Source organism: Camellia sinensis, chromosome 1 (assembly GCF_055761805.1).
Source record: "Camellia sinensis isolate YWXY chromosome 1, ASM5576180v1, whole genome shotgun sequence".
Classification (NCBI taxonomy): domain Eukaryota; kingdom Viridiplantae; phylum Streptophyta; class Magnoliopsida; order Ericales; family Theaceae; genus Camellia; species Camellia sinensis.
Genome location: NC_138961.1, coordinates 144,670,414 through 144,693,635, shown reverse-complemented (window position 1 = coordinate 144,693,635; position 23,222 = coordinate 144,670,414). Strand labels below are relative to the sequence as shown.

The 23,222-nt window shown below is 38.4% G+C and overlaps 2 protein-coding genes across 4 annotated transcripts; both read left to right on the top strand.

Annotated features, from left to right (window-relative positions):
* The first annotated feature begins 5,800 nt into the window (after positions 1 to 5,800).
* On the top strand, positions 5,801 to 10,406 carry LOC114292359 (uncharacterized). Of its 3 annotated transcripts, XM_082885960.1 has the most exons (4): positions 5,801 to 5,927; positions 6,042 to 6,282; positions 7,545 to 7,953; positions 9,511 to 10,406. In XM_082885960.1, the coding sequence occupies exons 3-4, from the start codon at positions 7,552 to 7,554 to the stop codon at positions 9,868 to 9,870; spliced, it is 762 nt and encodes a 253-aa protein (XP_082742086.1). In that variant the 5' UTR covers positions 5,801 to 5,927; positions 6,042 to 6,282; positions 7,545 to 7,551; the 3' UTR covers positions 9,871 to 10,406. The 3 variants fall into 3 exon arrangements, with proteins under 3 accessions (XP_082742086.1, XP_082742085.1, XP_028092100.2); XM_082885959.1 differs by having other exon boundaries at positions 5,807 to 6,282; XM_028236299.2 differs by lacking the exons at positions 5,801 to 5,927; positions 6,042 to 6,282 and having other exon boundaries at positions 6,804 to 7,953.
* Positions 10,407 to 11,995: 1,589 nt separating this feature from the next.
* Positions 11,996 to 16,423, top strand: LOC114279373 (uncharacterized). Its single transcript, XM_028221597.2, has 4 exons — positions 11,996 to 12,553; positions 12,646 to 12,793; positions 13,058 to 13,464; positions 16,277 to 16,423. The coding sequence occupies exons 1-4, from the start codon at positions 11,996 to 11,998 to the stop codon at positions 16,421 to 16,423; spliced, it is 1,260 nt and encodes a 419-aa protein (XP_028077398.2).
* Positions 16,424 to 23,222: the final 6,799 nt, after the last annotated feature.

Here is a 23,222-nt window from a genome sequence, read left to right as displayed (position 1 = left end):
CCGTTTTTATTCTGTCGATCTATTGTATTGACCTTTGCTGAGGTCTTCTTTTCTGGTACTATGGTCGCACTAGATTTTGCTTTTGTACGTGCGCCATCCTCTTCTACCCTGATGTGCTGATGCACTCTCTCCATCAGGGCCTCCATGGTGAGGGGTGGCGTCATGGTAATTGAATCCCTTAGTCGGTTCCCTACTGGTAGGCCTCTTTTATATTGCGCAATGGCTAGATTGGTGGGGCAGTCTCCAATCTGGTTGAATGTCTCCCAGTAGCGACTGTTGTAAGATCTGAGGGTCTCTTTTTCACCCATGTCGATGGAGAGTAACTGGTCTATCTCCACCGGTGTTTTTGTGTTTGTTCAAAACCTTGTTACGAACGCTTCTGCCAATTGGGCCCAGGAGGCTATGCTGCCCTCTGGGAGCTTTTCGAACCAAGTCAAGCCTAGGTCGCCCAGACTTGACGGGAAGAGTATGCACATTAGGGCCTCGTTTCGCCTGTACACAGCCATGACTTGGCGAAAGTGGCTCAGGTGTGAATACGGGTCCGTCTTCCCTTCATATGTATTGAATTTCGGCTGAAGGAAGCATGATGGCAGGGGTGCGTTTTCGATCGCTGGGACAAACGGCGAAGTCTGTAGTCTTGCCAATGCCTTGTCCGTTGGTTCGTAGGCCGGTCGCGGTATTGGCATTCCAACCTCGACGCTTCCATGCGTCCGAGGAGCCAACCGTTGTAAGGCCGAAACTCGGTGTGGATCTCTTGCCCTGGCATCCTCCTTGCATCGTGCTTTTTCTTCTAGCACGGTTCGTAAGTCGGATGACCTGGGCACCTCTGTTTGTCTAGATCTGGTTTGGTGTGAATGTGAAGGCCAATACGTGCTTCCTTCAGTGTATGATCTTTCGGATCTCGTCCTCTCAGACCTGGAGTGACGAGTTCTTGAAGATAAGGAGTGAGTGTCGCCTGTCCTGAGGCTTCTGCTTTCTCCTTGGGAGGGTGTGGTATTCCTACTACGATTCTCTGAGTGGCGAGGGGGCGTCCTGTGTTTGCGCCCCTCTCCTGTCGCCACATCTTTAGTCTTCATCTGGCGTTTCAAAGCCTCCATGTCCGCCGCCATCCTTCGAATTAGTTCATCCTGTTCCTTTACGCGATCTTCCAGGGCTTGAGGATCAATCCTCCTTCTTTGTCTGTCGGGACTGTGAGAGTGACGAGGGCTGCCATTCCGCCTTCCCCTGCCACTCCTCCTGGAGTTATGTTGTTGGGGCTCCAGATCTGCCATAGGAGGGACAGAGGGTAATCCTTCGCGCCTTGCGCCCCCCTCTGGAGTTAGTCCGTCGACGGCGGACTGTGGCAAGTCTTCAATGTGTGCCATTGAATGAGAAAAGGAGAAGCTTAGTCAAGAGGTTTTTGTTCTTGTCTGTTCTTCCCACAGACGACGCCAATTGTACGGGGAGGAAATAATTCTCCTCGTATAATCCTGTTGACCAAGTCCACGCTCCTCCGTACGACGTCGCTTTGTCACCTGAAAACACAAACGTGAGCTAGCCGGCGGGTGTGTGCCGGAAACCTCTCCGATGCCTAAGTCAGAAAACTTGACAAATAGACAAAGCTCTAAGTTCTCAGAAAGATTGTGATCAATTACCTCCTCCAAGGTGATGCTTGTGAGCTTTTATAAGTTTCCCGTGGCACAATCCTAGTAGGACTTGTATTTCTCCATGCGGAGTCCTCCTAGGATTCATTCTCCTAAGGATAATGCTTATCCTTTTACACCCTCCCCCACTGCTTAAACCAAGTGGGATGGTTTTTACCACGGCCGAACTACCACACGACCGAAACAACACTGGCTATGCTGAGCCACAGAGAAGGCCGAACTATCCTTAGCTCGGTCTTCTCCTTTAACTCATTACTTCGGCTGCCCCTGTTCAATCTTGGTGTGCTTAGATCAAACTTCCAAGTAACAAGTTCTGACCGATTTAACCAGATTGTGTCACGACCGGACTAATTCCGAAACCGGACTTCCCAGAACATACTGCGACCGGACTAACTCTAAGACCGGCCCTACTCCGAGTTGTCTCTGGACCGGAGTAGCCTTACTCTTCCTTGGGCCGACGCAACTATCTCTTCTTGAGCCGGAATAAACTCACCTCCTTGGGCCGAAGTAACTTTGTCTCCCCAAGGCCGGAGTAACCTTGCCCTCTAGGCCGGAGTATTCAGTACGGCCTTTTTACCTAGTCCTCTGCGTTTTGGGCCTCAAAACCCAACTCGAAGCTCGGCCCAATTTTCCCAAAAAGTTATTCAAACGATAAAATAGTATGAATTGATAATTTATGTGGTACGCAAATAGAATCTCTCTTGTATCCTATGTGTAATAAAGCCATGGGTACTTGGACATGAATGCATTACCAATATAAAACTATGTTTTTGCAGTTATTTTCGTGTTTTTTTATTAATGTGAATTTTAAATATTTTCTATTTTATTTTTGGTAATGTTGTATTCCATGTTCAATTTTTATGTAGTGTAATTTTTCCTAGAAAAAACCTCCCCCATTTTTTATTTTATTTTATATGTTTTTGAAAAATAAACTTCCAAATTATAATTATTGTACAAATGGTTAATTTTACTTTCATTCCCTAAACGATTGAAATTTTTTAGATACCATTCCCAAACTATGAATTTTAATTATTCAGTTAAGGTTTTAATTTCAGTTCATATGGAAACTGTCCGTCAAATCACGAATGAGAAAACCTTAGTGAGCAAAGTAGTTTTACAAATTGGACAATCTAGATCATAGAATCTGAATGCCACACTCATCTTCTTCTTTACTCTTCATTTCAAAATAGTGATAATTATTTGATTGTATGATTTAAATTATTTCAATTTTGAAGTAACTTTTTGCATGATGCACCAATAAATCCTAAATTGTGAATTTATGCACTATTTGGTCTTGAAAGATTTCTTATAGATGGGGAGGTCCTATTATACACAATATCACCAATTAGGGCAAACAGAATGTGGGCCTGTGTTACAAAGTGATGGACAACAATGGTGTTTTACAAATGATGAAATAACGAAATTGGGTAACATTAATTTCCTTCCTGGTCGATGTTGAAGTGGAAAGATTTTGGCAATCAAACGTTAATGGTTTGAACATCAATCAGACAAGATCGTGGTTAAATGTATAAAATTAATTGGGAATGTTCAATTGGAACAAGAAGCTAAAGAGGAAGTTGTGATCCACCACGTATTGTTTTTAGTCATTTGATAATAGTCCATCCGATTTTGTCCCCACACTTGACAAGATATTTATTGGAGTTGGTGAGAGTAATTTTGAGACATGGATTGTTGATCCTGATCAGTCCAACAGGTTTCGGATGCTAAAGTAAATGAGATTTGAGCTCGTTGGTGGCAAGGACAAATAGTATGTTTGTCATGAAATAGAAGTTGTGGATCGGTTCTCCCCTGTTGATATTTGAACGGACTACAAAAATACACTGTTAGGAAATGTTGGAAGTATTCAGAAGGGTGCCCTATATTTAGTGGCTGCTACTGTTAGTGGAAAAGAATGCAAAATTACGTTAAAAAGTTAAATGTACTTTAAAACTGTTTAGAATTATAAATTTATGTATTTTTATTTGCAATGTTCAGGTAAATGGAGGTGGATGATATAAAAATTGGTATTGTTGAAGGTGTTTTAGCAAGTGATTTTAGTTGTATTGAACTTACATTACCTAATTTATTTTCTCAGTTGAGATTGAGAAACAAACAAAAGAGTTTTAAGGTTGATAAAATATTCCTCCCTTTGTGCACTCAATGCCAGTGGGTTGATCAGAGTAAATGTGCACGATAGGAGGTTAGATAGTAATAACAGTTTGCAGGTGTATTTTATTTTTCCCGTGGACTGCCAGTGCGAATTAGTTTATTATGGGAATGGTTATTGTTCCATTAATGACAAACAGGTGCGATGGATGGTGAAGTATCGACTTGAAAATTTGAAGATTAAAAGGGGTATTACTTATTGTAAAATGAAGGGGTATTTGAAGTATTCTACGAGTAAAATGCCAGAAGATTTGCAGATGAGAGCCCAATCCATTGTTGTGTTATCTAAAATATATACTAATGATAATGTTGATGTTTGGCATTGTGCTCCAACCAAGGCTATTTTGATTTTGACACGGACTATGTTTGTGGGTTTATCGGAGAGGCGAAGAGTTTTGTTGTTAGGAAGTTTTGGAGAAACTGGTTCAATTATTCATGAACGTAGAGGTCGTCTGAGTTTGTCTAAGATTGATGTATGCAGAGGTGGTGATGGCGCTAGTGATGTTGATCCTGATCCGTCAATTTTGGAGGTTGGTGCTGCTAGAAAAGACAAAGTTGATCGGAGAGGATCAGTTGTTATGGATCCCGCAGAATTTTTTGATGTTTTATGAAATGTAATAATGAGTGTAAAAAATAATGATAAGTCTAAAGATGTAATAGTTGATGATAACGGAAATGTAGTAAGTAAATAAAAGTTTGAGTGGTTACATAAATAAAATTAATAAAATTTTTCATTAATCATGACAATGGTTACATTTATATCAAACCATTCTCTGATTTTTTGAGACATTGCGTCTAACCAACTACTGCCGCTATTAGTTAATATAATACAAAGAATTCTTTCTCTAACAGTGAGATATGGTTAGAATTTAACAAATACATGGAAGTCTTTCTGACAACCTACTAAATTTTTCATTAGTTCGGTTGGAATTGTTGAGTATTTGATGTCGTCTATGATGTTGTAGATGGCGTCTTGATCGTCCTATTGGAGAATGGAGTTTTTCAGAAGTTTCAAGGATTACGATAAAGACGCCGTCTACAACATCATAGATGACATCAAATACTCATGAAAATGGTACAAAACTACACCAGACTCCCCCAATCAACATACACAAAAGAAACCCATTACACCACACAAATGTATAAAGAAAATGAGAATGGTACAAAACTACACAAATGAAAACTTCATATGCCGCATACCATGAACGCCCCCTCCAGAAAAACCAGACAAGCAAAAGCACACACAAACACAAACCAAGCCAAGCCATTAACACAACAAAAAAAGTGTAGAATCACCTGTTATAATCCAGTAGTCCACCCCGAAAACAAAATCAATACCTAGTGCCAAAACCGCCGCAATGTTCACATCAGTCGTTACACAACCAACCAAATGCCAAGCCTCACAAACCCTTACAGACGTTGACCATTACTTGTGGCCAATGTTACAAACGTAAAACCCTTGCATACGTTATCATACCAACACAACAAACGAATCAACCACTATAGGAAAATAATATTATAGCAGGGGTATTAATGTAACCTAGACATCAACTAATAAACTTTCCCAAAAAAAAAAAAATAGGACTAAGGTGCATAAAAAAACTCATAGGACTAAATGGTACAACTTTCTCTCACATAGGATTTATGAGTAAATTTTCCTAACTTTCTTTGGCCTATTAAATTAGGTTTTAACATTTATTGATTTATTACAACTTCTTTAATTAGACCACATTAATTAAAAATTAATTTTTTTAAACTTAAATAAATGAAAATAATAATTAAAAAAATTAGTGATTGTTTAAAGAATAAAAGTAAAATTTATCTAACAAAATGAAATAGGTGTACTGCAGAAACATTGAAAAAGATTATGGATTTGTTAAAGCTAAATATCTCAACTTTATAGGTAAAGTTAACATATTGTAAGGAGGGACTAATCTATATTTATGTCAATAATCTAAATCATTCATATATGAAAAATTGAGAAGAACATGCATGCAGATTAAGGCCAAGTTTGGGATGCTGCGAAAAAGCCAAAAAGCCAAAAAGTTATCAAAAAAGCCAAAAAGTCACCCTACTTTCATGTTTTGGGCGGCCAAAATTGTGTGTGACCTACGGAGGGTAAAAATACTATTCTGCCCCTATTTTTTTTATTCCTTCCTCAACCCTTTTAACCTCTCACCCGAAGATCCCCTTCTCTCTCTCTCTCTCTCTCTCTCTCTCTCTGTGTATCAGTCGAGTTCTGCCGAGATAGCCACAAAAGGGGACAATCCGTCTGCGGAGATATCCACACCAGTGACGCCGGAGATCCGTCGCAGCCTTCACCGTCCAGCACCGCAACAGCCGTGGGGAAGTCCGACCTCGACTCGATCGCAACTTAACAGCAACCGACGGCTGTCGGACAATCCGTCGCCCAAATCTGCATCACTTCCGACCAGATCTACACCACGCCGGCCGGTTTCTCCCTAACTACAAGGTAACATCTCTTCTACGCAAATTAATTTTCTCACTCTCGCTCTCCTTTCTCTGATTTTGTTCCAAAACTTTTTCTCTTTTCTACCTCTCTTCTCTTATCTGTAACACCGAAACCCTCTATGAATCCGGAACCCAAACCAGATCTACAGATCTGGTTGTAAGATGTTCATTTCGGTTCGGCGATCTGTTTCACGATCTAAGCATCTCTCTACGATTTCAGTTCGAAGTTCACAATCAGTTGAGCCCTCTGTCTCTGAAGATGAACAAGACCAACTTCAGGGAAGACGATGACGTTGTTGTTGTGATTGTTGTGTGTCCACGGATTGTTGTTGTAATTTTTGATTTTTGTTATGAATTTTTTTTTTCTATTTCATAAAGTTTTGCTGGAAACGATGCGGGTGGGAGAAATGGAACAAAGAAAACCACTGGGATACTGATCTGCAAATTTTGTATTGTTTAGTAAAAATGCATTCCTTTATAGCCCATTTGTCCAAAAAATAAAGTACAGCTACTTCAAAAAAATGACACTGATCCTTCTTGGTCTTGGTTGGGCACATTTTTATCTTATGGAAATTTTGGAATCATATTTTGAAAAATGACCTACCATCTTTAATAAATTTGTTTTTATGGAGAAGCTTTTCTAATTGAATTTGGTTTTCTGCCATGGAATGTGATATTCATACTTGAGATATTTGTTTAAAGGCACTCTTCATTGCAACCAAAATCCTATATTAAGGGGTTGGAGTAGCATATAAATTGTTTTGAGCATTCATTGATGTCATTTGTGAAGAGATAATGGTCCATTGACAATTGCCAGGGAACATTCTTTAGGGTTCCTCTGGTAAAGTTGTTCTGTAATGGCCTCTATCACCTTCTAGTTTTACAGACAAGTTCATTATCTAATAGATATTTTGAGGAAGTTTCGGATTAGCATACAATTGTTCGTGTTCATTGATTTCGTTTGTGAAGAGATCCCATTGACCAGGGTACATGCTCTAGGATTTCTGTTGTAAAGTTGTTTCTGTATTGTCCACTATATTGTTTTTTAATTACACAGATGAGTTCGTTCCGTGGTACACATTTTGAGGAAATCATTGGAGACCTGTAGTGTGAGCCGACGAAAAAAACAATAACAATGTTCTAAGACGGTTGTATTGGAGGCTTGTGTTACACAGTTGTTTATATGTTTTTTATTTTATTCGCATTATGAGTTTCAATGTCTTCAATTTTTCCACGTATACCATAATTGTTGTTGCATTGTAGTACGCAAATGGAGCAGTCCCAAACGCAGTCGACGCCTTCCAAAGCTTTGCGCAAACGCGGTAGTAAACAGACGCATCAGCAGTCCACAAACGTGCATAAAGCATCTTGGGACTCTGACACGGTGCGGATTTTTTTGGAACTTGTTATCAAAGAGTTGGACATTGGTTTCAAGGGGAGCTTCCATACAATGACAATGCATGGATATCGAGCTATAAGCAAGGGCTTTCTGGACCGTACAAATAAGGTGCATGACGTCAAGCAGCTGCAGAACAAGTACGCGTTGCTAAAAAAGGATTGGCAGTCATGGTCGAAATTGATGGACAGCAGGCATGGGCCAACCGGCATCAGTTACAATGAAGCCACGAGTTTGATACAAGCATCTGACGACTGGAGGGCACATTACGAAAAGGTAACATTTCCATTGAGTTTTACGTACGTCATTTACATGGATACTTAAACCGTTAGTATTGTCAATGCTTAAGCTTATTTTCAATGGCGCGTTGTGTAGATTATTACGTACACCCTAGTTTTTTTAGTTGGGTCTAAACATAAATAATTGTGACATTTCGTACTGTGTCTCTAATTTAGCCTTGTGGATGTAGCCCACCACCATAGGAATCTCTAATTCATGTTATTATATGTATATAATAATTTAAGAAATAAAATTAGTACATGAAAATTGATTAGAACCTTAAACTAATAACATTTTGGACTGGGACTAGAGTATTATTTACCACTATCATGGAAATAATATAAAGAAAGAATACATCTTTTCTTTATCCTAATTTTTTTCCCCATTAGATTATTAACATTATTATTTTTCCATTATGCTTACTTAATTTGATAAATTACAAAATGGTTGATAAATGTGAATGATTCTTTGCTTTTTGGGAGGTCACAAAGAAGAACAAAAACTACTATTATACATCATCCTTTATTGGGACAAAAAAGTTAAGTGTTACTACATCTAGAACCATAGTCTCATATTTCAAACCACTATAATCATCTCTTGCCTTACATGATTATATCTAAGCCATATATTCAACTTACTACTCACTTTCTCTCCAAAATCCACTGAATTATAAAGTACAACATTTCACTCACATTTTTTTCCCCTTCTTTCTAAGTTACTTCTCTAAATTAATAATCTAAACACAATCTTAATACTTGTAAGAAACTTTAGACAAAATACTCGAACGACTCCCTCATAAGGTAGCCTATAAAATAAAATAATAAGTTAATCCGTTGGTTACGAGTTTATGTACCTTAATAAGAAGTTACAATTCATATCTCCTTATCAGTATAGAGGCCTTTCTTTTTGTATTTCTTTGAAATTTTTTTTGACCCGTACGTGTTGTTTGTTTATTACCTTGTATCTCCATTTCAATTTTTTACATAATATTTGTAATGGGGTCTAACTTCTCTGTTAACTGAAGAGAAGATTGAGCCATCTAGTTGGTTCTGTTGAGCCCACTACAGCCTTCAAATTCATAATTCGAACCGTTGCTCCTTTGAATCCGTTGTATGTAAATTATTAATAAAAATATTATTCACCCAATAATAGTACTCATTTTGACCCAATAAAAGGTATGCTTTCGAAAATATATTATTTATTTCTTTAAGACAAACATAATGAAATTATGTGACTGTCTAGTTCAATTTATTTTTTATTTTAATAAATAATCTACAAATATAAGTTCATAAAATGAACAAAATAGATCATCCAAATAGGTTGGCTATGGGCTACATTATCTATTTCTTTAACACAAACATATTGAAATTATGTGACTACCGAATCAATCTATTTTTTATTTTAATAAATAATCTACAAATAACCGTTATTATGTACGTCATTTACATGGATACATAAGCCTATTTCTTTGCTGCCTGTGTTTGCTCCCCATTATTCTCTGTTTCACTATCTGACATGAAGTTCTTCCGATGGGTTTTTGGTTGTTTTTCCCAGGTTGACAAGAATGCAATCAAGTTCAAAACAAAACCGTTGGAGCACATGGACCTCATGCGAAGGGTGTACGAAGGCGCTACAGCAACCGGAAAATATGCATGGACACCAGGTGCAGCGTTCGAACTTGTGGCACCCGATGACGGTACTTCGCAGGCACCTGACGAAGACTGCGAGGACAGCAGCGGGCTGCCCCCTTTCCAGCCTACCGCGCAGCATGAACACACTGTGCAGCACACTGTTGCGCAAGAGGATGGCACGCTGGCAACCGTGCACGCTGCGTCGTCAGGAATTAACGCTGACGACACACCAACTGGTGGCATGAACAAACGCAAATCGCCAGGCCCAACACACCCACAGTAGAAAAGAGGGCAGAGTGAGGGAGCTTCTCTGTTGGCGAGTAGTATGGAAAACCTTGCATCCTCCGTGAAATTACAACAACGACAAATCCGCGTCTCACATGATTACGCAGATTCGACACAGCACCTAATTCATAAGTGTATGACACGGTTGTATTCGCTGGAAGGGTTGGATCCGCAAGACCCGCTAGTTCCTTTTGCTCAATCGGTACTTGACGACCCTGCAAATCAAGCCATAATGATGTCGATTCCTATAGACACGGCTGTCATTGCTTGGTTGCGAACGAAGAAGTCCCGTGAGCAATGCATTGGTGGCCCATCAGCAGCAAATCCCGGAATGGGTGGTGGCTGGTTCTGAGATTTCCCAACAAATAATTTGTGTTTCCTTATTAATGTTTGTGTGTTGCTTCTTTATTAATGTTTGGGTGGTGGCTGGTAATGAATATTGATGTAATGTTTCTTATGTAATGTTTGTGTGTTGCCTTTTGTTTTTCTCCCCCTTGGAACAAACAGTTGGGCAAATATCCTTCCTTCCCAAAACGATGGCATTGTTGGTCGAATTTTTCGGACATTATCAGTTGATAATATTTGTGTGATGATGTTGATGTTGTAGTATATGCTTGTTGCTGCCAAATAGGTTTATTATCATTTCTTTTTGGTGAAACATAAATACATTATCTATAGACCATTTTGGATGAGTTCATTTTTGGTCACTTCAGTGATGGTGATGACAAATACATTCTATCGGCCCTTTTGGATGAGTTCATTTTTGGTGGTTAGGACCACTTTGTCAATCTCATCCATCTATAATTTGTTAAATTAATAACAAAAATTTTAAAATCAATCAGATATAATTTTATCACACGAGGTGAGATTCACCTTCACCTTTCTTGCTAGAGAGTTGTAAAGTTCGTATTAAAATCTATCATATTACAAAGTGAAAAAGTAAAATTTTAAATCTCAGTTAAAATTATTCAAATCAAATACATAATGTAATGGTTTGAAATTGTGAAAACGTAATATTTGAGATCTTAATCAAAATTAATCAAATCAAATATAATATACTAGTTTCAAATCAGTTTGAGTAATTTTTTTATTCCTTTTGATTAGGCGAGGAAACAACCTCCATAAACACAAGTCATTAGTTTTGGTAGGAAGTGCACGAAATTAGTTGATTACACATCAGGTTACTTTTTAAAAAAATTAAATTAAAATAACGAAAAGTTTTATACATATTAATAATTAAATTTATAATTTTTAGGGTCGTCCCGAAAAATAAAAACAAGACTTTTAGGGACAATTTTTAAAAGGTTATTAATAAATAGATTTTTTGGGACAAAATAATTTGGTCTAAAAAATTTTTACTTTTTGAGACAAAAAAATTGGTCAAAAAATGGTAATAATTTATCACTAATTTCCAATTTTTGTTGTTAAAAATATAAGGACGATATTCGAACCGTTGTTTTGTTTTTATCTATTTATTTATATTATAATGAATACTCCATTTTTATTAAACTGGGTGATGAAAAAATGACAAGTGAGGATTGGTTTTTGTTTTTCTTACATGTTTTGTCGACCCAGCACACAGTTTCATATACACCAATAATTTGGTATCTATTACCAAAAAGAAGAGAACCCCTTTTTGTTGAAGCCCCCAATAATTTGTGTGTTGCCCAATTTGCATGGACACCACGTGAAGTTGTTGAAATTTTGGTTTCAACGGTCCCACCACAATCTTGGTTTCAAAGAAGAGAATCCTTTCTTACGCATGCTCAATTTTTTGGTTTCAAAGAAGAGAATCCGTTTGTGTTGATTTGTTGAAATTTTGGTTTCAAAGGTCCCACCACAATCTTTGCGCATGCTCATCTTTGATTTCTTTATATAAGACCACAAATCAGTTGGCATGTTAGCTTCAAAGGTCTCACCACAATCTTTGCTCATCTCATCATTCATTTCTTTAGAGAACACCACAAATCAGTGTGGTTGTCTCCTTTCTTACCCTCGCCCCAATCTGCTTCTTTCATTGTCCAAAGTCGTAATAATTTTCTTGGTAGGCAGCCTTGTACTTGCGAAGTCAGATTTTGGTAAACCAGCTTGGCTCTGTATATTCTGCGTTATAGGTTTCCAAAATGGAAGACGACGCAGGTCCTAGTTACACTGTGCCCAGTAATGCAGCCCGGGAAGCTATCGATGAAATTGCAGGGGAAATGGTGGTCGAAACTGATCACAACTTCCTAGAGGCGTATAACAGTGTAGCTACATATTACTTCAACCATTATCACAGAGTGCCTCGAAATACATCCGTACTTACAGGACATTTATGGATGTATGAGTTGTTTAACGGTCACCAAGGCCGGTTTGAAGATGCTGTCAGCATGTCCAAACAAGTGTTCTTGATGTTATGCGACACTCTTCATAGTTTCGGATTGACACTGCCACAGCGAGAGCATGGCGTTCCGCTAGAAGAGAAGGTAGCCATTTTCATTTGTGCATTGCAGGGAATGAAGATGAAAGATTTGCAAGAACGGTTCCAACACTCGAAGGAGACATTGTCACGGCATTTTCATGAGGTTTTGAAAGTTATGATACCGTTCACAGCGGTTCATAGTAGGAGTCTTACGCCTAAGCAAGTGCAACATGGGGGCCACCCACAATTACAATCGCAATGGCGATACCGGCCATTCAAGGTGAGACTGTTTCACATAATTTTAAATATCACAGTGGCGACATATACCATGAATTTTTATTTATATATTCTGCGTAATGGTGCGTTGTGTAGGACTGCATCGGTGCACTAGACAGCACGCACGTGATGGCTCGTGTCTCGGAAGAGTACGCCACTTCGTATTACGGTCGGAAAGGCATCCCAACACAGAACATACTGGCCGTATGTGACTTCGATTTGTGCTTCACGTTTGTGTCAGCCGGTTGGGACGGGAGCATGCACGACAGCAGGGTGCCGCACTACGTGACAACCGAACCTAAACATCGCTTCTCGCACCCCGCACCTGGTAAAAGTATATCTTACGTAACAAAGTAGTATAATCTGAAAATAATATAAGACAAATTACACATTTGTACTTGCTATCATAATTGAGAACTTACCAAAAATAGATAATATCATGTAAAAAAAAATTGACGCAAAATTATTTTTCTCAAAGAACTTGTTTGTAAAAAAATGTTCGTTGTAGGAAAATACTACTTGGTGGATAGCGGCTATAGCAACAAGACAAGGTACCTAGCCCCATACAAGGGATATAGGTATCACCAAAATGCTCATCGAAATCGAAGACCACAAAATGAGTTCGAACTATTCAATAAGGTACATTCGTCATTGCGTAGTTGTATCGAGCGGACATTCGGTGCGTGGAAGTCGAGGTGGGGGGCATTGCGGAATATTCAGAAGTTGAGTTTCTCTAATCAAGTGATCTTCGTGTGTGCGTCGATGGCGTTACATAACTTCATACGCCGAAATAGTGAAGTTGATGAGGTCACAGTTCCTATCGCAAATAGCACCGAATACGTGGCTCCCGAAATGCCCGACCACGATGAATACGCACGGGTTGCGGATGTGATTGAGGAAGGGGACTCCGACCCTGTAATGACAGTTGTACGAGCGAACATTACGTACCAACTAGCCCAGCAACTGAACACGAATAATTGAAACATTAATGTTGGTTAAATTTATAATGTGTGTAACTCAGATTCAAAAAAGATTATTATCATGGTTTGTTAATGTGTTCTGTATTTCTGAATTTGTAATACTTCTCAGCAGGAAGTTGATAAAGTTTTGTATCCAATTTTATGCTACATATGTCCAAAAAACACTATTGAAAACGAAATGAAAAGAATAAAATAAAAAAACTTGGTTGAACAACTTAGAACGGCACTGGGCATAATAAAAAAGGAAAAGAATAAAAAAAATTACAAAAAAAGCAATAAAAAAAAGAATGAAACCAAATTTGTTAAAACGAAAACAATAAAAGTGAAAAGAAAAGAATTTTAAAAAAAATTAAAAGGAAAAGAAAAAAAAGTAATGAATAAAAAATGAAAACAATCAACAAAAATTTACACATAAAAAGAAAAGAATACAAAAAAATGACAAAAAAAGGAAAATAATAAACCCAAATTAATAATATTAAAAGGAAAAGAATAAAAAATAAAATATAAATGTGAAAAGGAGAAGAAAAAAAAAAGGAAAAGAATGAAAAAGAAATATTCACAACAAAGGAAAAGAAAGAAAACAAAAATTATAACGAAAAGAATGGGAAAAAAAAATTGAATAAAAAAATGAAAAAAAAAATATATTAAAAGGACAAGTACCGACTACAGGAAGAAAAAAAAATGTTAAAAGGAAAAGAATGCAAAAAAAAAAAAAAATGAATAAAAAAGGAAAGAAATAAAATAAATAATAATGATAAAAGGAAAAGAATTAAAAAAATACATTCTTTTAAAATGGAAAATAATAAAAATAAAAATGTTAAGGAAAAGAAAAAAAAATTGACTGCAACGGAAAAAAAAATTAATGACAAAAGGAAAAGCATGATATTAGACAAATTATGAATAAAGAAAAAAAATCAGTTGCTTTGACTGTTGCACAGTGTTGAAGGAAATGAAAAAAAATATTTAAAAATTATACGTTGCACAGTGATTGTCACCACACACCTACAGTCACGCTTCCCAACGGTGACACGTACGCATGAGATTGTGTGTTAGTTAGGATGGGTAAAACAGTCATTTTACCATGTTAACTAATATTATATTACACAAGTTTTTATAAAAAGTCAAAAATTTATTCCAAACAACTATATTTTTTCTCTCAATTTTTTAGTCCAAAAAGATAAAAAGTACACTTATTTAGGACACCCCAAACAAGCCCTAAATTTGTAAAACTACAATAACATAACTATTGTTGTTAGATCAACTTAATTTTTTCGTATGAATAGTTTTATTAGTATGTTGTACAAAATCAACGATTTAATTCATCAAAATGAGTCAAAATTAGTTTGATAATGAGTCAATTTTACTGTAAAATTGAGATTTTAATTTTAACAAATCCGGGTTGATGAATAAAAATGTTTGGTTTGGTGTGAACAAATAGAGAGCATGTTGTCACGTACCGACTTATTGATAATGCGAGTTCTACACCAAGCACCATGCAAGTACATTAATTTGTGAGCGGCAAGACAGGTAGGGTAGATCCCTATCGCACATCACTTGGGTTGGTCTTTGGGCATAATGCACAGGGGTACCACTCATAGAGTCGGCTTCTCGGGAGGATGAAGCGTCCCGTCCATGACAAGTTGGCTTCTCAGGAGGATGATAAGCACCCAGTCCGTAACAAGTGGTATCAGAGCCAGCCTAGGGCACTGTGATGGGGACAGTATGTAGACTTACACTAAGCACCTTCATTGTGGTATCCGCACCAAGGGTGGTGTCCGCGCAGGACGGGTTTCCCATGGGTAGGGAAGCGGACAAGCATAGAGGTAGGTAAGGTAATGTCCCTTGACGAGGGCGTGAGGGAATGTCAGTGGTAGCATGTTACGTACAGACTCATTGTTAATGCGAGTTCTACACCAAGCATCTTGTAAGTGCATTAGTTTGTGAGCAACAAAGTAGGTAGGGTAAATACCTATCGCATCACTTCAATTGGTCCTTTGGTATAATGCACAGAGATACATAGGGGTGTTTGGCAACTTAGGTTTAGGCTATTTTTTTGCTAAAATTCATAAAAGAACAAAATATGTTAAAATAGTTAATAAGACAAAATATCACATCAAATCCATAATCATTTCACTTTTTCTCTCATAAACGTCACATCTAATTTAAAAAAAATCCAATCGTCTTCCCAAACACAAAAATTTTAACCTACTAAAATAGCCTATTAATATAACAACTTTCCAAACACCCAAGGGCGGGCCATGGCCCCTGTTTCTATGAACATTATTGTTTGTCATAGAATTTTATATATATATATATATATATCATTTTATATATAAAATGGCTCCTCAGTATAAAAAATATATTTGTCATTCTTCTTTTATCTTGAATTATCTTTTTATTTTACGTGAAAAAGAAAACTTATTCATCATATTACAAATTACTTCTATGATATTTAATTTTTTTTTATGTATATATAATTTATATATCATATATATGGGCGTTGTTTAAGTGTGCAACCCCCTTAAGGTTGCACACCATATGCAACCCAATTGTTAGCCGTTAGATTACAATAATTGATCAAGACCATTGAATTGTTTAATCATGAAAAAGTTAAAACCGGGGTAGCCGGTTAATGCTTGTATTTGCATGATTGCATCCCACTCACTCTCTGTATTTCGTCTCTATCTCTCTCTGTTCTCCTCTCTATGTAAGGTTGAGTCAATGTAACCCTTGATTTCCATTAACAGCGAGAAGCCCCTGTTGGGTTGGTTCCATTGATGAAGCTCTGTAGGGAACAGTATAACGGGCGATTTTCAACAACAACGGAACTACAAGGCTATGTTGGTTCCATTGCTAAAGTGAAGCCCTTCTCTCCAATTAGATATGAGGTATGAAGCTGTCTCCCTCTCTCTGTCTCCCCCTCTCTCTCTGGCCTCAACACTTCAGCTATTTTCCCTCAACTAAACCCCCATCCTAACTTCAACCGCTCTACGCTTCGCTCAAACGGAAACCGCTCCATTGGCAACTAACCTTTCTCTTTCTCAAGCGAGTGTTTGTGTTTGCACAAACAACTAAACCGTGTGAAAATGTCATGTTTGTGTTTGTGTTAACATTTTTCGGTCATCAAGTAATTGTTTCTACTAATGTCATGTGCAGTATGGCTCCAGCGGAAGTTAAAAGGGAAGGTGATGATTATGACATTCCAAATGAAGCAGATGACATTCGTTTGATGAATGAAAGTCGGGCAGAATCTTATCATGGTTGCGAAGCTGGTCCGAGCAATGAAGAAGCAACCAACATGAATGTTGAAGATGGCAGAGCCGATGTGAAAAAAGAAATGGTTGACGATGCTCATCGCAATGACATGGTTGGTGATGTTGAACGTGCTATTCTAGAATAGAAATTTGATTCGGTTGAAGATGGAGAAGCTTTATACAATGCGTATGTTAAAGCCATGGGATTTAGTGTACGAAAATCCAGATTTAACACAAATAAAGAGGGAAAGGTTGTTAGTAGGCTCTGGTTGTGTTCAAGGGAAGGTCAAAGATTACCAAAATACTTGGACCGTGTTGCTGAGAAGAGTAGAGCTCCCAAGGCACTAACAAGAGTAGGTTGCAAAGCCTAATTTCGCATACGGTACGATGCAGATGCTGGTGAAGGGGGAGAGTATGTTGTGACTCACTTCGTCGCAGACCACAACCATGGATTGGTGGAACAACACTGTGTGATGTATCTGAGGTCACATCGCAGTTTAAACAGCGTTGACAAAGCTCAAGCAATGGCTATGTGCAACGTCGGTGTGAAGACTAGCCAAATCATGGACTATATTGTAAATCAATCCGAGTCTTATGAGAATGTTGGTTTCATCTGTACGGATCTGCACAACCATATTTAAGCCGAACGTAGAGCAGAAGTTGAGGATGGTGATGCGTAGGGTGCGTTGGTTTACCTATGTGCAAAACTTGATGTTGATGCACATTTTTTTTACAAGTATGATGTGTGTAACGATAACAAGTTACAAAATTTGTTCTGGGCAGATTCAAAATCGCGGGCCGACTACGCAAAGTTTGGTGATGTGTTGATATTTGACTCAACTTACAGAACCAATGCATACAAGAAACTTTTTGTCATGTTGGCTGGTGTGACTAGCCACTTTAGGACCATGATATTTGCATGTTTTTTGCTAGCTAATGAGACAATTGATACATACAAATGGGTTTTAGAAACATTTATGGAGGCGATGGGCAATAAAGCACCTGTGTCCGTACTGATAGATGGGGATAAGGCGATGTGAGAGGCAATTAGAAGAGTATTTCCAGACGCAAGACATCGATTATGTAATTGGCATCTTGAGAAAAATACTGTTTCAAATGTTCACAAAAGTGGCTTTGCACATGCTTTCAAGCAGTGCATGGACATAGAAACGGATGAGACAAAGTTTGAGCATGGCTGGACGACAATGGTCGAAAAATTTGGACTTCAAACCAACAGTTGGGTGTTGGAGACATATGAGAAACATTATATGTGGGCTGAGGCATATATATGTGGACATTTCTTTGCTGGGATGAAGAGCACTCAGCGCTCGGAGAGTATGAATGCTTATTTCAATCCCTTTTTCCAACACAAATTGAAGCTATATGAATTTGTTAGGCACTATGATCGGGCTCTTGCAAGGATAAGGTATAACGAGGCTGGAGATGATGCTGAAACAAATAACACTTTTCCGGTATTGATTACTCCATTGTAAGATATAAAGAGACATGGAGCTGAGCTATTCACCCGAAATATATTTAGAATGTTCCGTGATTAAATCTTATAAGAGGGGAAGTTGAATGTCAAGGACGTGTTCCCTTTGCCGGATGGTCAGAAATGCTACTATATTCATAAGTACAAAGTGAAGGATATATCATGGATATTAACACACAGTCCAGTGGATGCTGCAATGAGATGTTCTTGCATGAAGTTTGAGTCATTGGGGCTACCTTGCTGTCACATGATATGTGTTATGAAAGCCAAAAATTTAACGCAAATTCCCCCAACTTGTGTGCTGCATAGATGGACAAGGGCTGCAAGCAAGGATGGCCAGCAATGGCCTCAACCCTCAATTTATAGCACTACAACATAGACGGCCCGGTATGGGATATTGAGTTCTTCCTACAATGAAATGTGTTTCTATGCTTCGCAATCAACAGAAGGTTTCAAAGAGGCTAGGGATGCATGTCTTCCGATGACGAGCCGGATAAAGGAGTTATATGAGAGGAATCTGAACGATGGGAATGGAGACAAAGGGAAACATTCATTCCCTCGACAATTTGGAGTAGAAGATCCTGATGTTGTGAAGACAAACGGGAACCCGGGACGGGCCTCGTCCAACTGTCGAAGACCAAGAAAATGTGGCAATTGCAAATGCATTGGGCACACAGAGCGAACGTGTCCTAAGGTTCGGTTTAGCCGAATAGTGGGTAGTAACTCAGATGCAGATACAACCTACAAAACTGACCGTGAGTACAATGCGGAGTCATTGCCTGTTCGCTGCAAAACTGGGTTGGTGGATCCAAGTACACCGCACATTAAGCAACAACAACTATTTTTCGATGCTTCTCCTGATTCCAAGCAGCCTGTAGGCCAATACGGTAGTGTTGAAGCAGCAGTGTGCAAAAATGATTCGACCACAATTGATGAGGTGAATCAGGTAATTGTATAATTTGTATGATTTACTTATTCCCTTAATTTATTAGGTAGACAGTACTAGCTATTGAAAACACATGTAAATAATGTATGTAGTTTTCATTTTAAATTGCTGTACGTAATGTGTAAATAATTGGTTACGTACAATGCTAGGAAATGGCACAACGTTACTTATGTACAAGGCCACGAGTTGTAAATTTCCCATATTGTTTAGAGTGATGTTGTCATTTGTGTTTGCAGTGACTTGTCATTTTGAAAACTAATTGAAGGTGAGATATATATGGGTTGTCTGTGTATTGTTTTGGGTGGGAAATTCGCTTATGTCTATATTCCAAGATTCCTATTGCGGGTTGCTTGTTTCTGTTCCATATTTGGTTGGATCTAACTGAAGCATTTTTTGCAATGTGGTTTATCAACTAACGATGCGTTTGGCTTCGTATTGATTTGTTATGTCTTGTTTCCGTAAATTAGTATTATATTTTGAGTAAAATATGAATTTTGTCCATGTGGGTTTGCAAAATTACATCCCAGCACATGCATTTTGTATATAATCCAAGTGGCAGTTAATTTTGGGTGTTACCTGGAGAAAGTAACCCAACGAAATCGTTACTTTATCTCCATGCCGATTGCTATATGAATTACGAGTTACGAACAGGAGTTGTGAAATTATTTCATGTTAACTATGAAAGTGATGGGTTTATTGTTAGTAAAATTATGGTGGGCCTATATCCACAGCAACGAAGCAGTAATTTAAAGTTGACAAGTTAAAGAAGAAAATCAAGCAATTGTGGTATTGGTTCGAATGCCTGAAAAGGATGAAGACTTCTTTCGATGAACTGATGGTAACAAAGTAGAAAGTAACAAAGTACAAAGTAGAAAGTAGAAAGTAAGTTGTTGTGCTATTGTGTTGTTTGTAACAAAGTAGAAAGTAGAAGGGAAAAAACTACTCAGAAGTTATAATGTAGAAAGTAAGTTGTTGTGTTGTTCATGTCCTCTCTCTCTGCAAACATTATGCCTTTTATAGCTATTATTTCCCACGACCCCATGATCTGCCGATTCTACAACTGCTTTTGTGCAACTTCTGTAACTGCACGGTCATTTTCGTGTCTTGAAACCACATAAAACCTTCACTTGTACCTGTTGAAGTGCATATAGTTGAAGTTGCCACCTGTGCCCAAGTCCTTTTAGCTTTTCCTCGACAGATACATACTCCCAATTCGCGAATGCTTCCTCTTTGAGGGTAGCCACTAAATCCATGATCAGTGCCAGTAACTGCTCCACCATGTAAGTCAGGTGGCATGCAAGATTCAATGTTAGTTGATAACCCTTGTCTTCAGGTGGACTTGCCATATGTCCTCAATTGAATGGGGCACCTGTTGGCAGGATGTAGGAAAAATAAGTGGAAAGAGGAATTTTTAAAAAATAACCAATCATAATTTAGCTGAAAATATGAGTGAACTTTAAAAGAGAAAAAAAGTAGTTTCCATTTTTATGATTATAAACCCGAAATGTATATTTTGTTTTCAATATAAATAAGTTGTGTATTGTGGTTACGTAAAATGGAGGACAACAATTGTGTTTATGTCATGACAGTGCAAAAAAACGGGTATTTCAAATATTAACAAGTTTACCAACATTGAATTTATTGATTAAATTACAGGAAAAATTCAATATTTGGCAGGGTTTGAAGGTTCAAAGGCAGGGGACAGTTACAGTGAGTGGCCTAGTGTTGTGGTTCAGTGGCCCAGTTTGCAAGGATTGTGGTTGTGTTTAGTGGACAATATTCTGTCGATTATTGTGTCATAATGATGAGGGACATGCGGCACAATAGTGAAAAGGAAAATTGACAGGAAAGAGTCAATATTTGGTAGAGTTTGAAGATTCGAAGTCAGGGGGGCAGTTACAGTGGCAGTTATGGTGTAGAAGTGTGAGATCATGCAATGATAGGCCACAAAAACAGTATAGGGATATGAAAACCCAAGTGTACTATACCTCCACTTCTATCTGTCGATCTCCTTTTTCTTCAGTTTATTTCATGGCAACCAACCGTTTGAAACTTCTGTCGACAGAGCAAGGCTCCTACTTTGTCTCATGCTTCCTCTTGAAAGTGCCCACCAACTCCATGACTGGTGCTAAAAACTGCCCCCATCACTTCTACGTGACCCACATATAGACAACTCACTTTCAACTGCTGGACATTCCTTCAAACTAGGCCACGTGTCCTCCATTAAGTGGACCATCTGTTGACAAAGACTGACAAAACTTGGTGTAAACAATGGCACCCTTGTTCAAGTTATATATCATATGATTTAACCTTCACCAAACTTGCCAGTTGGGCCCAATTTGTACTTAACACAGGATTTATTCCCTTGAGCCCAAGAGATAAGTCAAATAGCAAATTTCTTAATACGGGCCCAAAACAAACATAAACTATAGCCCAATATGAGAGCATTTAAATATACTGGCCCCATCATAAGCTATAAAAGACCCACCTTTTCAACTTCAAACCACTTCAACTTCATTTCCCTTTGATTCGAACTCCTCAGAGTGCACTTCTTCTCAAGTATTGTCGTTCAAAACCACAGTACCACAAAACCCTCAGCCACTTCAACTTCATTTCCCTCTTATTTGAACTCCTCAGAGTGGACTCCTTCTTCTCAAGTATTGTCGTTCAAAACCATAGCACAACAAAACCCTAAGCCATGGTGCCTAAAAAATCTCAACCATCTCCATCTGAAGACAACAATGAAGACCCCGCTTTCCAGACCCTATCAGAGCACGTATCGCTCCTTTAAAATTAGGTATTAGCCTATTGCCCAACACAAGCTCTATCGCTAAGGCTACGTTAGGCCCTACCTTTACATCTTTCTTCCTAGGCGAGCTAGCTCCATACTATCCCCTTGGTAATCCCCTTGGTAATGGTGAGAACCTTCTTCTCAACCAACCTAGACTTAAGTGGACTAACTGGAATGTCAGCAAAAACCCACTCGGATCGTGGAGGTCACCAGACTTTGTTTGGCAAAGCTGGGCCAGGAGAATTGAAGGTCATGACGCTGAAGTATGGAAGCACCAGGGCATTAGTGAAGCAATTAGACTGTCGACTAAAAATTATGACATGGATAAAGGGTTGATTGCTACTGCTGCATGCTTTTGGTCGCAATCTTGTAGCTCCCTACTCCTCAATTTTGGTATGATTTCCCCTACCATCTTAGATGTAGCTCACTTGACTGGTCTCCCAATCTTGGGCAATCCAATTCATGCTCTCCTTGAGCCTCCAAAAGCGACCTTTACTTTAAACACTGACATGTGCTATACAGATTTCGCCAAAAAATACAAAGGCAAGCTTGGTTCCCTTGTCCAGGACAAAGAAAGAACTGCTTTTTACTTACTTTAGCTTTGTGAGTTTGTTTTTTGTGTCCTTAGGTACAAGATCACCAAGGAATACCTCCTCCTTGCCTTGTGTATGCAAGATGGCCAACTTATGGCTTTAGCCCCTTATCTTCTTGCCACCATTTACAAGGCCCTATTTTCCTTTGTCGACAAGAAGATTTCTGGCAACTGTGGTGGCCCCTTTTGGCTCTTCTAGGCCTGGTTATATGCCTATTTCCCTGAGGCACGACCTCCACCAGCTAACTCTTTGAAACCAGTTTTCCACTCTTATGCTGAGCAATTGCTCACTTATAACAGCCAACACATCCTCACTTTCAGAAATCATCTTACCATGTTTTACAGCCTTCCTTCGAAGAGACCTTCCAATTTGTACATGCCATTTCAAAACTTTCAAATATCCTCCAGTAGACTTCGCTTCCTCTTCATAGACCCTTGTGATTTTCACAATGAGCAAGTCCAAGAACAAAATGAGACTTGGAGACACATTCTTACCTCTAGACATGTCTTGGTTGGCTATTCCATATCCTCTACCAAGTTGTCCAACTGCAGTTTTGAGACATACTGTCCCAATCAATGGTCCAGGCAATTAGGTCTTTCCTAGGGTATCCCTTATCC